We start from the raw sequence: 15290 nt of genomic DNA, 5'->3' as shown, positions 1-15290 counted from the left end.
ACTTAAAATTTTTTGTAAAAACGAAAAACCCATCAAAAAATGCGTTTCTGGTCGTTTTTTGGCTAAAAACCGAGGTCTGTAAGGGACACCTTATCCACCCAAAATTCACTATTTTTGGGTCAATATCTGGTTTGGGAGCTAAAGTCATCTCTAATACAAGGTTAAAATGGATAAAACGAGCTACTAATCTAATTAGCAACTTATAACTAGAAAAATTAAGCCATAAAAATACCTTGAAAAATATGATAATAAAAGTAAACGAGCGGAGCTCCGATACCGCTGTTGGGGTTTGGTGAGTCCTAATCACCGCAGAAAAAGCCCGAGCTAAGGATCACGCTCGCAATAATTAATATCACTAATGCATGAAAAAAATCACAAAGGACAAAATAGGAAATATACCTTTGTCGCGGGCTTCGCCCGACCGATTGGGCTCTTACTTGAAAGCTAGCCCCGAAAACACGAAGGCCTCCAACGGAGATCCACCCGCAAAACGACTATCGACTTTTAGGTCCGTTGCCTCGAGGTTAAAGAGGCCCGACCAAAGCCCGAGTAATATATGATTTCAAGGGTTTTAGGGAGGCCCGACCAAAGCCAGTGTTCCAGTGTGGGGTCCGCTTCCATTTAGTGACACCGCGTCCCTATTTATATCCAATTTACATCTGCACTTGTTTATACCTTCCCAACTCATTTTAATGGGACATTTTAGTCATTTTGCACTCATTTTAGGAATATAATTAAGGAGAAGGGTCCTACTGAGTCGGAACCTCTCACAGGTCCTCTCGATCCGGATTAGTGGGCTAAACACTTTAGAAGTGAGGGGGAAGGGTAAGGGAATCCTCACCCCCTAAATTCTCTGTAATAGGATTTCATCCCACAACCTCTTGATAATGAGATATAAAGTTGACCGCTAAACCAAGCTATGCTTATTAATAATCATATATGTTAGTGACTTAGTGTACCATTAGGAATATATTATACATTTATACGGAATACTTGTATACTTATAAGAGTATATATTATATTGTCTAGTTGGTACCATTATTAGAGTATATTAGAGAATTATGGTTGGCTTATTGGCCAGAGGTCCTCCTTCCGATTCGTCTTTGTGAGAGGGGTTTAATTCTCACCTCAAATAAGTGGGATCCCGAATTTCTCCTCGACTTGCAAGAGAATTCTTTTTACCTTAAAAATAAAATAAATATTAGTGTTTTTTTTTTTGGTGTTTAAAAAGCCACAAAATAGGGATGGCATGTGGGAATTAAAATGCGAGTCTCGTACCGCACTCGCCCCAGTTGGAGTGGGTATGGGTCTAACTTTGGTAGGTAAGTAGGTGGGTATGGGTACAAAAGTCGTATCCATCGTGGGTAGCGGGGTAGGTGGTGGATTTGGTGTCATACCCACCTATTACCCGTCTACCCGCCCAATTACTCACCTACTCGCCTAGTTACCCACCTACCCGCCCAACTACCCGCCTACATACCAACTTATTACTACTTTTATTTTATTTTTTTATATAACAAATTGATTACTACCTTGCATAATATGTTATTAAATTATGTATTTCAGCAATCTAGATATGGAAAAATGACATATTTATCGAAAATTTTTAAAACAAATGTTGACATGTTGGAGAATAAAAAGCGGGTGGTGGATCCAGGTTTCTTTTCGCTTAGGCGGGTGTGGGTGGGCCAATTGACCAAATTGGTAAAAAAAATATAAGACCCTTGGCGACATATTGGTAAAACAAATTGCTCCGTCGACAAATTGGTAAAAAAACAAAAACAAAAAACCAAACATCAAAAGATAATTTGGTAAAAAAAAGAATTTCAGGTGACAATTAAGCCAAAAGTACAAGTTTTCGAACAAACTACTTGCGATTGCTATCTGTAGGCGTCATTCGATGTGCGCCTACGTTAAAGCATGTGTGAATATGCTTGGCACTCTTAGGAAGTTGGAATTGACGTATACGATTAGGGACAATGAAAGTAGGGAGCCACCAACAAGTTTTTTAGGAACTTGTAAACTATTCACGGATCATAAAAGGCAACCACAAATTAAGGGACAACGATAGGCAACAACGATTGACCCGTGAAGGTTACACCCCATTCATAATCCATGAGATTACTAACTCCATATGGTTCGGAACCACGAAAGGAGGATCAGGGATGATGGTACGAAGTGAGTCATGGAGTCACATTTGCCCGTATTGGCCTCTACTCGATTCTTATAGTGAAAAGTGATTCCTGCGATCTCAAAGGCAAAAAAACAAAAAATTCAATTTGCTCCAAACTATTATTAAGCTAAATTTGTTTAATATTAATGCAACATATAATTCTAAAATATTTGTGATCACTTGATTAAACAATAAGATTAAAAAGGATCCTAAACCGGTTGTCCAAATTATCTTATTAGGCGTGATTTTCAATTACATATTCCCTTTAAACATGCAAAATGGTGATCATAAAAAATATAATAGAATAAACATCAATATTGGAAGCAATTTAACAATAATAGCGTTAGTCAAATCAAATATAAAATAACCCTAATCATGATACTAGCAATATTAAAATAAAATAAGAGTAATTAAATTAATTAATTACTCACATTCCGCACGTTCCTTTAAATTGCTACATCATGAATAAACTGTTAGTAACTTCAATAAAAAAATATAAAGTAAATGAAAATTAAATTAAATTAAATAAAAAGTAGAGGTGATTTGGTCCAAACGCTCAGTTATTTGTACCTTTCACGCCTTGGATTTGCGACAGAACCACGGGTCAAGTATGGACTCCTTGGAGCGCTTAGGGGAATTATTATGGAAGAATAAGGAGGCTAGAAATTAGGTTAAAGAGGGAGAAGAGAATGATTTTTGGTGTAAGGTGAGAGAGAATGATTATTGGTGCCCCGAACTGCAGAAAGGGGGGTCCTATTTATAGGGAAAATGAGCTGAGGGAACAAGCGGAACCCTAAAAAGATAAAATCCTAAAAAATAACACCGTGTCACGGCAAAGAGCACTGTGACATGGTGCCAGGCACCGTCAGACGGGGGAAGATTCCGTGATACGGGGGAAAAGTGAGTGACGCGGGAAATAATTAGGTTACGGGAAGTGAAAACGCGTGTAGGGATTACGCGGAGAAAACACAGAGCAATCCCGTGTCACGGGATGTGCACCGTGACACGGGAAGACATGTCGTGACACGGCATTGTCCACCGTGGCACAATGCAGTATGCCGTGTCACGATGTAAAAAGTACGCGGAAATTACACTAAATATCCCCGTGTCACGGAATGGGCACCGTGACACAATGAAAAATCCCGTAACACGGTGGATTAAATGTGCATATTTACACAAAAAGGGCACCGTGTCACGGGAATAAGCCCCGTGACACGTCAGCATTTGCCGCGTCGCGGCATTTTAGCTGTTGCGCCGTAATTTCTGTTTTTTACCCGTTTTTAAAATAATCATAACTTTTGATCCGTAACTTGGAATAAGGCATATAATATATCATTGGAAAGCTTATCAAGTATTCTTTCCAACCCAATTAGAATCAGGTCAAAATAATTTGTATATTTTAAGGTATGGCCGTTTTAGTAGAAGGGTGTCGGTTTTAGGCCGAGTTTAGTGTTATGCTCATATCTTTTTCGTTATAGCTCGGAATTGGGCTTATGATATATGGATGGAAAGATTATTTAAAGGAATATCCAACAAAATAATAAATGGATCAAAATTTTATATCCATAAAATCAGTTTTTCTCGGTTTTGCGATGTGGACACGAAAAGTGGAAAATAGGTTATGGTTTAGGGAAATGAGCTAGAAATTGGATTGGTTCATGAAATATATTGGATAGAACATGGATTTAAGCACTTCAAGGATTAAATACTCAACCCGACCAATAATGGCAGTGAAAGGTGTTCATCATCGTGTTTGGTTTTGGGGAGACATTTTTAGGTGTCTACACTATCGTTTTCGTTTTTTTATTTATTAAAAAAATATTTTTCTACCTAAATTTTCAATTCTTTATTAGAAAATAAAATTTTGAAGAAAAAAAGGTTTAATTAATAATTTTCAATTAATTTTCCTACCCATTAATAACAATTTTTTCAAAAGGGGGTTGGAAATAAAATTATGTTATTCAAAATTTAGCAAAATGAAAAAGATGACATAATAATATAATTTTAAAAATGAAAAAAATAATTTAATTAGCATTTTTGAAGAGTTTGCCCAAAAATAAAACAAATTTTTGGTCTAAATGTCGTCTGAGATAAATTTTTTTACTAAATTGTCGCTTGATTTTAGGTTTTTTTTACCAATTTGTCGGCTTAAGAATTTTTTTTTACCAATCACTCATCATGGGTATTTTTTTTATTATTAATTTGGTCAATTGGCTGCGGGTAGCGAGTATGTGGTGGGTATAAAAAATTTTGGCGGTTGTGGGAATAGGGGAGGGGGTACCCGTACTCGCATCGTCCAATTGCCATTATCCATACCGCAAGGGCGGACGATCTGATGAGAATTAATCCCAGCTTCATTCTCTGAAATCGGGAAAAAAGCTCTAACAACTCGAGTTATCCCTCACTCCCATAAATATTAGAGTATATGAGAATTAAGGTTTTCTTTTTTCTTTCAAAAAAGAATTAAGGTTATGCCCTGTTCACTGATAATTTGAGTTCGGTAAAAATCAATAATTTTACAGAAAAAACATAATAGAGAATCAGTAATAACAATTTCAATTCGACAAAAAAAAAATTTAGTTCATTAAAAATAATTCAAGTTCATCAAAAATAAGGAAATTTTATAATGAGAACCTATTCTAGAATAGGAACTAGGAACAAATCTGGACTGTCAGATGTAGGAGATGAGGCGCGCGATCTGACGACCCATATTTGTTCAGACAAATTAAAAGAAAAATTCAATTCAGGCGCCTTTTCTCTCTCCTCTCTCTATCTCTCTTTCCGCAATTTTCTCTATCTTTTCGCGATTTTTTCTCTCTTATTCGCCATTTTCAACTGCAAAAACCTTCGAAAACCGCTATACCCATCAAATTAACTGCTCAATTTTCTTATAAAATAACAATTTCATGTTCTATTGTCTACATTTTTCAATTTCGGAACAAAAAATTTCAAAAATTGGCGAAAATTGACGAATATAAGGTATTTTATCACAACTTCGAAGTTCATACTATTTTGTTTATTTTTGTTGCAATTTTATACTTATATTTGTGTTTTTTGTTGATTATGTTGGAACTGAAGTAGCAGAACTTGAATAGGAGAAATTCGAAGTTCAATTTTAGTGTTTTTAGTTCAATTTCTTCATAATCAGGTATTATCGCAAATTAGTTCATTTTTGTTCAAATTATGATTAATTTACTTATCATTTTTGTGCAAATTTGTTGTAATTTAGGTTAAAATCGACATGCATGAGAAAATTATTCAAAGTTTTACCTATATTTGTGTTTTTTTTTGCTTGATTATGTTGGAATTGAAGTAGCAGGACTTGAATCGGAGAAAATCGAAGTTCAATTTTAGTGTTTTCAATTCGATTTCTTCATAATCAGATATTATCGCAAATTAGTTAATGTTTGTTCAAATTATGATTAATTTACTTATCGTTTCTGTGCAAATTTGTTGTAATTTAGGCTACAATCGACATGGATGAGAAAATTATTCAAAGTTTTACATAAATTAATATTAGGTTTTTCATAAATTTTGGTATAAAATTATAATATAATGTTTTTGAAATAATATTTGAAAAACTTTAGATTTGTTTATATTTATGAACTTAAGTAATTTTACTTCAGCTCATACTAATTTAGAATAATTTTGGTTAATTTATGAGTAATTTTTTTAGTGCATTATTGTTACTATAGTACTTCTGTTCTACTATTTGAGTGTCAGAAATTTGCTAAAAGTAGATAAAATATTATTAAAAGTAGATAGAAAATAACTAAAAGTAAATTAAAAGTAGTTGTTTGAGTTTCTATAGTTTTGAGTGCATAATTTTTTAAAAGTAGATAGAAATTTGTTAAAAGTAGATAGAAATTTGTTAAAAGTAGACAGAAATTGCCTAAAAGTGAATTGATTAATTGTTACCGAATTACTATGAAATCTATAGCTATTGTAGCTTGTGTATAAATCAATAAATTGATGTGACTTTTGTATTATGGCTTGTGTATAACATATAAAAAATGATGATAATCCTTGCTCATTACATTACCATATACATTATTCTTGGTCATCTCATATTTGTTTTGAATTGTTCACAGATTAAAATTGCCAAAACTGCAAAGAAAAAACCTGCAACAAAACCAAATCCAGCAAAGGATATTGCTGCAACCTAGATTGGTGTAGTTATGTGATGAATAACCTGTGCAAATCAGTGGGGAGCTTCAAGAACAACAAAAACAAAGAATTAAGATCAGGATTCAGTGGATGTGTCCTGATTCTTCAACTTGTCTACTTTCATAATCTAGCATTCAGAGGGAAGCCTGAACCTACAATACTGCCATTGATCCAACATTGGTCAGATGAGAAAGTCAAAGAAAGAATTGCAAAAGAGGCAAGGTATATTTTGGTCAAGGAGAACTTAAAAAAGATGACTATCCAGTGTGTAGAAAAAAAGGAAAGCAAGCATTATTGGGAGATGTAATTGAGAATGCTAATAGAAATTTTACTGATAGAGAGAGAAGATTGGTGTCATTCAACCTATCAAAAGGTGTGATGACAGATATTGAAATACATGAAGCTGCAAAAGATATGAGTTTTTTTTTTTTTTTTTTTTTTTTTTTTTTTTTTTTTTAGTTACAATGATTTCTTGTATTTACTTTAAAATGAAATGTAGTTACTTTTATCTCATATTTGTTTACTTTTATTATATTGAATTGCTTTGCTTCTAGTAGTAATAATATATAGTAAATGATAAACATAAAGTAAATAATGTTGACTTAAAAGTAAACAAATTAACTTTAAAAGTAAATATTATTTGTGTTAAAAAATAATGTACTAATAAATTGTTATTATTTATTTTGAAGGAAATTGATGAAGAACTGCATTTGTTGACTAGAGATTCATAACTCTTTGCAATGATACATGCTGAGCATATAGCTACCTTAGGAGAGAAGATGAAAAAGCAACAAATGAATGTGTCTACATCTAATTCTCAACAGGTTTCTGAAACACAAAGGCTGATGGAAGATCCTAGAGTACAAAGGGCTTTGGATGAAATAGTCAGGCTTTATGATGATCTAAGAAATGTATCTAGTGTGATTCTGTCAACATGGGAGGAGCAACATAAAGCTGAAACAGATCCTAAAACTATTGAAGAAGATGCAGTTGATCCTAAAACTGTCCATTTGGATGTTGATGATGAAGATTTTGAAATAGATGATCTGGATGATGGAAAAAAAAAAGGATGGCAAAAAAGAAGAGAATGAAAACAAAAGGCAGGAGGAGGAAGAACAGGATGAGGAGGAAGAAGACAAGGAGGAGGAGGAAGAAGATGAGAAGGAGGAAGAAGAAAAAGAAGATGATGACAAAAATGAAAAGAAGAAGGAAGAAAATAAGGAAAACAAAGAACAAGAAAACCAAGAGGTGGAGCTGAATGAAGAGAAAGGAGAGAAAGATGCTGATAATTAGGGAGAGAAAGATGCTGAAAACTAGGGTGTTAATGTTGATATTAGTAAGGTAGTACACTCAGTTACTGAGAGTATCCTAAATCAGCCAACACTTACAAAGGAAGAAACACAAAAAACAATTGAAGGTAAGTTGTTAACTTTAGAAAATATTTAATCAATCCATAGTCAATAGTGTATCATTATTTTGAAACTATGTCTGCTATTTTATTACAATTGTTGCTGAAAAACAACTTCAGGCAGAAACAACCACAATTGAGTTTAAGGGCATTCACATGGAGATAGTTTCAAAATTTCAAATCAATTTAGATTGTGGAGAGAAAGATGTTTACATTGATTTTGTTTCTAAGACAATGAAAGGAAACAAATCAAGAATGAATGAAATGCTAGAGCTTTAATTATCAAGTAGTGGCTAATTACTGCTTTGTGAAGTACATCCCATTCAAACAGTAAGTAATATATTATTTAATCTCAAACATATTATATCTACTTTAAATTATATTTAGTTTACTTTAAATAATATTTTATATACTATAAATATTTAATTTTGCACAGTGAAGAGACTGTGAAATTTGAAGGTCCTCTCATGATAACAAGAGATGACACAACATCCCTAGCTCCAACAACCCCTGCTCAAATGATAAAATCTAATATAGTTCAATGTTGGTCATTTCTAATGGATGATTCTCGATTGAAAGAAGATCCTTCATGCTTTTTCTTTGGCATTGATCATAGTGTAAGGGTTAAAAAAGCTATTAAGCTCAATCATAATTAAATATGTATTATCTCATAAAGTAATATGTTGTATGTTCTCATTAATTCACAGAGACCTCTAGAGCTGTCTCTCGGGTCACAAGATGCTTCCCAGCCAACAGATAAAAACATAGAGGTGAAGTCTCCTTCAGTACACTCACAAGAATTGAATCAGGCATGGTACGATTGGATGTGCCTATGTGATGCAAAAGAAAAAATTATGACAGCTCAGTTGGTATGTCTTATTATTCATGTTTATGAAACTACATTGTATGGAATTATGATTTTTAATTTGTAGACTAATAACTATAATTTTAACGACAGATTTTTTATTCAATCTGTATGAGTAACCACTATAGTTTGATAGTGGTTAACTTTTTGAATCAGACCATTCAATACTTGGATAACAGGGATTATGATGATAGGCACAAGCCTTTCTACAGAATTCTTTGATCTATTGTGCTAAGATTTTTTTTGGTTTATAAGAAGTAAATTATTAAAGTAAATAAGAGTACTATTAAAGTAAATGAAAATGTATTAAAAGTATAGATTATAATGACAGTTAAAAAATAAGATAAAATATAAAGTAAAAGATGTTCTAATTAAAGTAAATAATATTTTTATTAAAGTAAAAGAATATCTATTAAAAGTACACATTATATTTCCTATAAAAATATAATATAAAATATAAAGTAAAAGATGTTCTGATTAAAGTAAATCATATGTTTATTAAAGTAATTTATACTATAAATTTGTTTTACTTATATATTGCTTTACAAATGTTAAAGGGGGAGGAAATGTCAAACTTTCTGAAGAGAATTAATCATGAAAAAACTGATGAAATTATTGAATATGAGTTTGATGAAGTTAACTTCAAGTGGAAGACACCAAGATATACTCTTGATTGTGGTGTTTTTGCAATAATCCATATGCTGTGTTTTTCTGGAGAGACTTTTGATTCTGACCTTGATTTAGCAAATATGAGAAAGGTGTATCGTGCAGAAATATGTGCTAGTCTTGCTTTGGCAGACATAAACACCAAAAGAAAACAGCTTGAGAGAAAAATTTCAAGGTTCAGGGTAGTTAGAAAACTAGAGAAGGAGAAATAATGGGTAGAAGATATGATTTGTGTTTCTGATTTCTTGAAGAAACACAAGGAAGTAATGGATAACATGAGTTTGCAATGTTACCAAGTGATTGACTACTTAGCAATCAATGATGGTGAAAACTTTCCAAACAAGAGGTATGTTTTAGACTTCCTAAAAAACAAATAATCATATTGCATTATATATAAAATTTTTTCGCATAAGTTTAACTTTAACTTTAATTATACATTACAACGAAGTAGTTGGCTGGTTTATAGATTCAATTGAAATAGTAAAGCAAGATTATAACATTTTTTCTCAATGAATGGAAAGTTTCAAGTAATGTGATCACTGCTTGGTCAAACCACCTTAATAACATTGAAATGGAAAATGACATGTCTAAAAATGACTTGGTCAGATACTTTTTTGGATTTGACTTCATGGTAAGTTTTTCCAATTAACTTTTATAATTTAAAATTCTGCATTAAATAAATATTAGAAATAATAATTGGTTTTTTTTTTTTGGAAGGATGCTTTACCAATGTGTTTGAATGCTCATGGAAAAAAGGGAGTAACAAGTCTGCAAAAACCATGGATTGATTGGAACACTTCACAATCATTGGACTTGGATGCAGCTCAATGTATAAGACAGAATTAATATTAAAGTAGAACAATATATGTTTAAAGTAATTAAAAATAGGTTTAAAGTAAATATGTGTAAAACAAATCTATATGCAGGTATTTATACCCCTGAATTTAGAAGATCATTATTTTCTTGCTGTGATAAACTTCAAAAATGAAACAATTGATCATCTGGACAACACTTTGTACGAGATAAATGAAGAATATGAGCCTCTACAGAGTTTTATCTTAGAAACGGTAAAGAATCAATAGATTAAAAAATTATCTTTAAATTCATTTTTCAATATCTTTTCTTATACTAATATTCATTGCATTGCAGGTGATACAAGTACATAAGTTGTTTTAAAAAAGGAAGCATCCACATGCAAATGATATGCTGTCCTACAAGCTGAGAATAATTGAACTTCCATTCCAAAAAGAAAGATAATTTCTCAGCAAGTTATCTACTGCTGCATATGAAGGTTTATGATGGTGCAAATGGCATAGGATTAGGAACAATAACAAAGGTAAGTTACCATACTTATTTTTTAAGTCGTTACACTCTAAAACTAATCTATAATTAGAGTATAATTTATTTATAATTTATACTTAGAGTATAATCACCATCATATAAGAACAGTGCTTGACCTACTTCTCAATGAAAGAAATCAAATGAAACAGAAACTGCTAACAAATGTCGAGGATTAGGAAGAAAAGAAAGAATCTGAACAATTGTAAATGATATCAGTAGACTTGAATATATCATAGATATTAGAGTACTTGAACTTGTGTAGTATTAATGCAAAACTTTTGTTAAGTAGTGGTTGAAGATAAGTTACTGGTGCAGCTTCAAGTTCTGCAACTTCTAGTTCTTCTACTGTAGTTTCTACTTCTGCGGCTGCAGCTTCAAACAGTGCTACTAATGCTACAGTAGCTAATGCTATGTCTCTGTAGTTTTATGTGTTTTTTTGTGATGGATGAAAATAGCTTTTGGGTTAGTGCAGGTTTAGGGAAATGAATTTCAGGGACTTTTGTATAGCAATTTGGTAGTTCTAGTATAATATTAGGCCTTATTTTGGTTAGCATCAATTATAAATGTAAAAATTATGTGATGCTATTTGTAATTAAAACTATGGCTTTAGCCACTTAATATAATATTTCCAGTTTGTGTTAAAAAAAGAATACATATTATATATTTAAGTTAAATTACTAGGATTGTTCTTTCTCAAAAATGATGGTAGATATAAAATTAAATGTAAATAGTGTTAAAGTAAATAACAATGTGTTTAAAGTAAATGAAAAAATTTGTAAAAAAAAAATCTTTCTAAAATGTGGTGTTCGATTTTAAAGTAGAGAAAAATACTTTATAAAAAATGAATCAAAAGTAGAGGTGGAGATGGGAAAAAGTATTAAAGTCAAAAACATGTTATTTGATTATAAGTAAATGAAAATAATGTTAAAGTAAATAATACTATGTTTAAAGTAAAAGGAAAAAAGTTTTAAAAAAAAACTTTATGAAATAAGGCGTTCAATTTTAAAGTACAAAAAAATACAGTTAAATTAATAGAAAATGGATATAAAGTAAAGGGAGAAATGGGAAAAAGTATTCAAGTCAAAATCGTTGACCCGACCCGAATGACCCAACATATGACCCAAAATTGACCCAAAATCATTGACCCGAAAAATGACCCCAAACCCGAAATTAACCCAACCCAACCCATACCCGATCCGAAAATGGAGTTGACCTAATCCTGACCAGACACCCGAGCTCACCCGACCCGAAGTTAACCAACTCGAATTTGACCCGAAGTGTTTAACCAACCCGAATATTATCCGAAGTGTTTGACCCGAAGTGTTTAACCAACTCGTATGTGATCATAAACCAAACTGGGGATGGGTCAAGTCTCTTACTTCATTTGCCTCACTGACATCCATGGGTGGAGGTGGTTAATCGAATTAATACCATAACTATGTTGATCGAATTACAACTGGCCTTACATCTTATTAGATTTGGTACAAGTTTAGGTGAGTTTAATAACCGGTCAAATTACATTCAAGTAAAGTCAATAATTAATGGTTAGAAAATTAACTCATTCTAGAATTTTAGTCAAATTTGGTTCAAGTCAATAATTTTACGGGTTATAATCAAGTAGAAATCACCAAGTCAATAATATATGGGTTACATTTGGGTCGGGTAATTTACACGTCAATTCATGTTCAAAATCGATATCAAATACTCTTGTCAACTCGGGTTCCATGAAAAACGTGACAAGTATTTTAGAACAAAAAATGGATATGGTAACAAGTATTCTTGGACAAAGGGAATAATACAAGAAATTATCTTTAATTTTGTAAATAAGAACATTATATAAATCAAATAATTCATATGATATAAAATATAATAAAAGTAATGAAATATTTCATAAAGTTAATGTATAATAGCTAAAAGTAAATAAACTAAACTTAAGTTCTGTAGTACAATTACTTATAGTAAATGTAAAAATATTACAATAATAAAAAATATTTGTTCATTAAATCTTGATCTTGATCTTCCAAAACATCTTCTAATTTCCAAGTATTATAATAACTGCACAAAAATAAATATCAGTTATTTGTCACAAATTAAAGTAAATAAATTAGAATGTAAAGTAAATACATTACAACTTAAAGTAAATAGAAAACGTAAAGAGGAAAAATACCAAATAAAAAAAATACCTAGTATAATAACACATGCACAAAATAAAAAGTAAATGAAGTTATTGTTTAAGTAAATAAATAGAAGTTTAAAGTAAATGGAACACACTTAAAAGTAAAATACCCGAAAGACTACTTGTTTGGACAGTTTCTACTGTCATGGGAAACACTAGATTGCCCACAAGCTTTACAGGTTCTGCCTTTTTTAGATTTTTCTTCAGTAGCTATTTCTTTTGCACTCTTCAACCTCTTTGAACTTCTGGCAGAACCTTTATTAAGACACTGATTTGGAGTCAAAACATTTACATCAACTTCATTTGACCCAACCAAAACTTGAATATCAGCATCTTTTACCACTTTTGAACTAGGTGCATTTTCAGGATTATTCTTTGATATCATCTGCTCCTTAAATGAAGATAATGTCCTAATAAGCTCAGATAAATCATCCTCGGATTGGTCAGTTAAACTCACACAACTGAAAATCTTGGACCATACATCACTGACCAATTGCTTCTTCTTATCATACTTAGAAGCATCATCCAGAGCAACATCTATGACAGAAGCTTTCTTCAGAACATCTTTTCTCCAACAATTCAAGATATAAGCATCAGGAATTTCACGTATACACTTGCCTTTCATAACAAACAAAATGTGTCTACATAAAACACCTTGACTCTCAAACATTCTACAAGTAAAACTTGACTAATATGTTGCCAAGTCAATATTTACATCAAAATTTTTCCTTTTCTCATGATCAAGAATAACAGAAAACTCCACACCATCACCATACAGAGAACAACAACTTTCAACACCACATGAAAAACAGGCTTCCTGGCATTCTTCTTGAAAATCATAAAATATGGCACGAGTATAAACAACAACAACATGATTTTCCAAGTGTAAATTAGTAACCAATTGAGGCTCAAATTTATTAAGCCTGTACAACTCATCCTATTCATACCTTTGAGCATCAAGAGCAGTTTCATAACGGATAAAGAATTCAACACAGGTCACATGAGGGTTTGTAAAAATTACAAAAGAAACTTTTTTCATCTTCATACCTAGATGTAGAATGCAATAACCCACCCATAAATAAGTCCTTAAAATATGAAGGAATCCAAAGATGTTTAATCTTGAACATATATGCAAACCACTCATGATCAACAAGGTTAAACTCCTCCATTACACTATTCCAGTCATCAACAAATACATGAGGATCAATCTCTCTATCCCAAACTACTGCACTTAGCTTTTTCAGGAAATCAGTTTCATTACAAAAAACAATTCCAACCTTTTCAGGTACCTTCCTCATTATGTGCCACATACATAGCCTATGTTTAGTCTTGGTAAAAACCTTTTCTATGGCAATACCCATTGCAGAATCTTGATCAGTGATAATACAAGAGGGTTCTCTTCCCATGCACTTCAAAAAAGTTTGAAATAGCCACACAAAAGAATCTATCTCTTCTTTAGATAATAGAGCAGCACAAAATGTAACACATCTCTTGTGATTATCAACACTAGTAAAAGGACAGAAAAATCAATGAATATTTATTTGTATCATAGGTAGAATCAAAAGATAAAGAGTCCCCAAATAATTTATAATCTCTTCTACCAATAGCATCAGCCCAAAAGACACGGGTCAAATGTCTACTTTCATCAACACACTAATCAAAATAATAACCCCCTTTACTGGTTTTCACTTTTTGTTCAAGGTTCTGAACAAACATTGCACCATCAGCATTAGAGATATAAACTTTCAAGTCCCTAGAAAAAATTTTGAAATCATTTTTACTGCCCCTGACATTTCGAAACCCACCACAAAGTTCTTTCATGATCCTATAAGACATAACAACCCCTATATTTAACTTTGAGTTGTCAAAAATAAACTTCTTATGAGCAAAATTTAAACCAACTTCATGTTTAGTAACCTGCCTAGTAATAGGTGTAGAAAAAGGGTGAGAATGAGATTCATAAAAACAATACACCATACACTTCCCACCAGTACAAAACCTAAATTTTATCTTAGCAGGACAACCAAATCTCTTCACAATCTTTCTCTTTAAAAAAGCACCTTCAACTTGTTTACCAGATTTCTTGTTATTTGTCACATACCCTTCTTTGCTACATAATAAATATTGAATTACAGTAACTCCTTTACCAGTAGGATCATTCTTATTCTTTTGTAATTTAGTAGTACTAGAACGGACTTTAAATCCACACTCATTAGCATATTTGTAATAAAAGACAGTACTGTCTGTAGACACCCATTTGTGTCTCCCCAAAACCAAACCCAGTGATAAGTACCTTTCACGTCGAATCATAATCGAATGAAGTGAAAGTGTGGAAAGTGTAGTGTTACGGATAGTTTTAATTTCTTTTTTCCTCTCCCTGTTTTTAAAAACCTATTTTAAGAAAGTAGCCAATACAGTTTGGTTGGTCCATGATATGGGTTCAATAGTAGTGTATTTGGATAGGGCTTGAAAAGAGCTTTCCAACAATATATTA

At 32.0% G+C, this 15290-nt stretch overlaps 2 protein-coding genes across 2 annotated transcripts; both read right to left on the bottom strand.

Moving 5' to 3' along the window:
- Positions 1-12914: 12914 nt before the first annotated feature.
- LOC145642964 (uncharacterized) lies at positions 12915-13421 on the bottom strand. The gene has a single exon (XM_081694121.1). The coding sequence runs from the start codon at positions 13419-13421 to the stop codon at positions 12915-12917; it is 507 nt and encodes a 168-aa protein (XP_081550247.1).
- A 63-nt stretch (positions 13422-13484) lies between these two features.
- Positions 13485-15053, bottom strand: LOC145642963 (protein FAR1-RELATED SEQUENCE 3-like). Its single transcript, XM_081694120.1, has 4 exons — positions 15037-15053; positions 14511-14906; positions 13844-14302; positions 13485-13719 (listed from the first exon to the last, which is right to left on the bottom strand). The coding sequence occupies exons 1-4, from the start codon at positions 15051-15053 to the stop codon at positions 13485-13487; spliced, it is 1107 nt and encodes a 368-aa protein (XP_081550246.1).
- Between the last annotated feature and the right edge of the window lie 237 nt (positions 15054-15290).

Source organism: Chenopodium album, chromosome 8 (assembly GCF_948465745.1).
Source record: "Chenopodium album chromosome 8, dcCheAlbu1.1, whole genome shotgun sequence".
Lineage (NCBI taxonomy): Eukaryota > Viridiplantae > Streptophyta > Magnoliopsida > Caryophyllales > Amaranthaceae > Chenopodium > Chenopodium album.
Note: the sequence above shows the minus strand (reverse complement) of the source record. Positions and strands in the feature narration are given on the sequence as shown.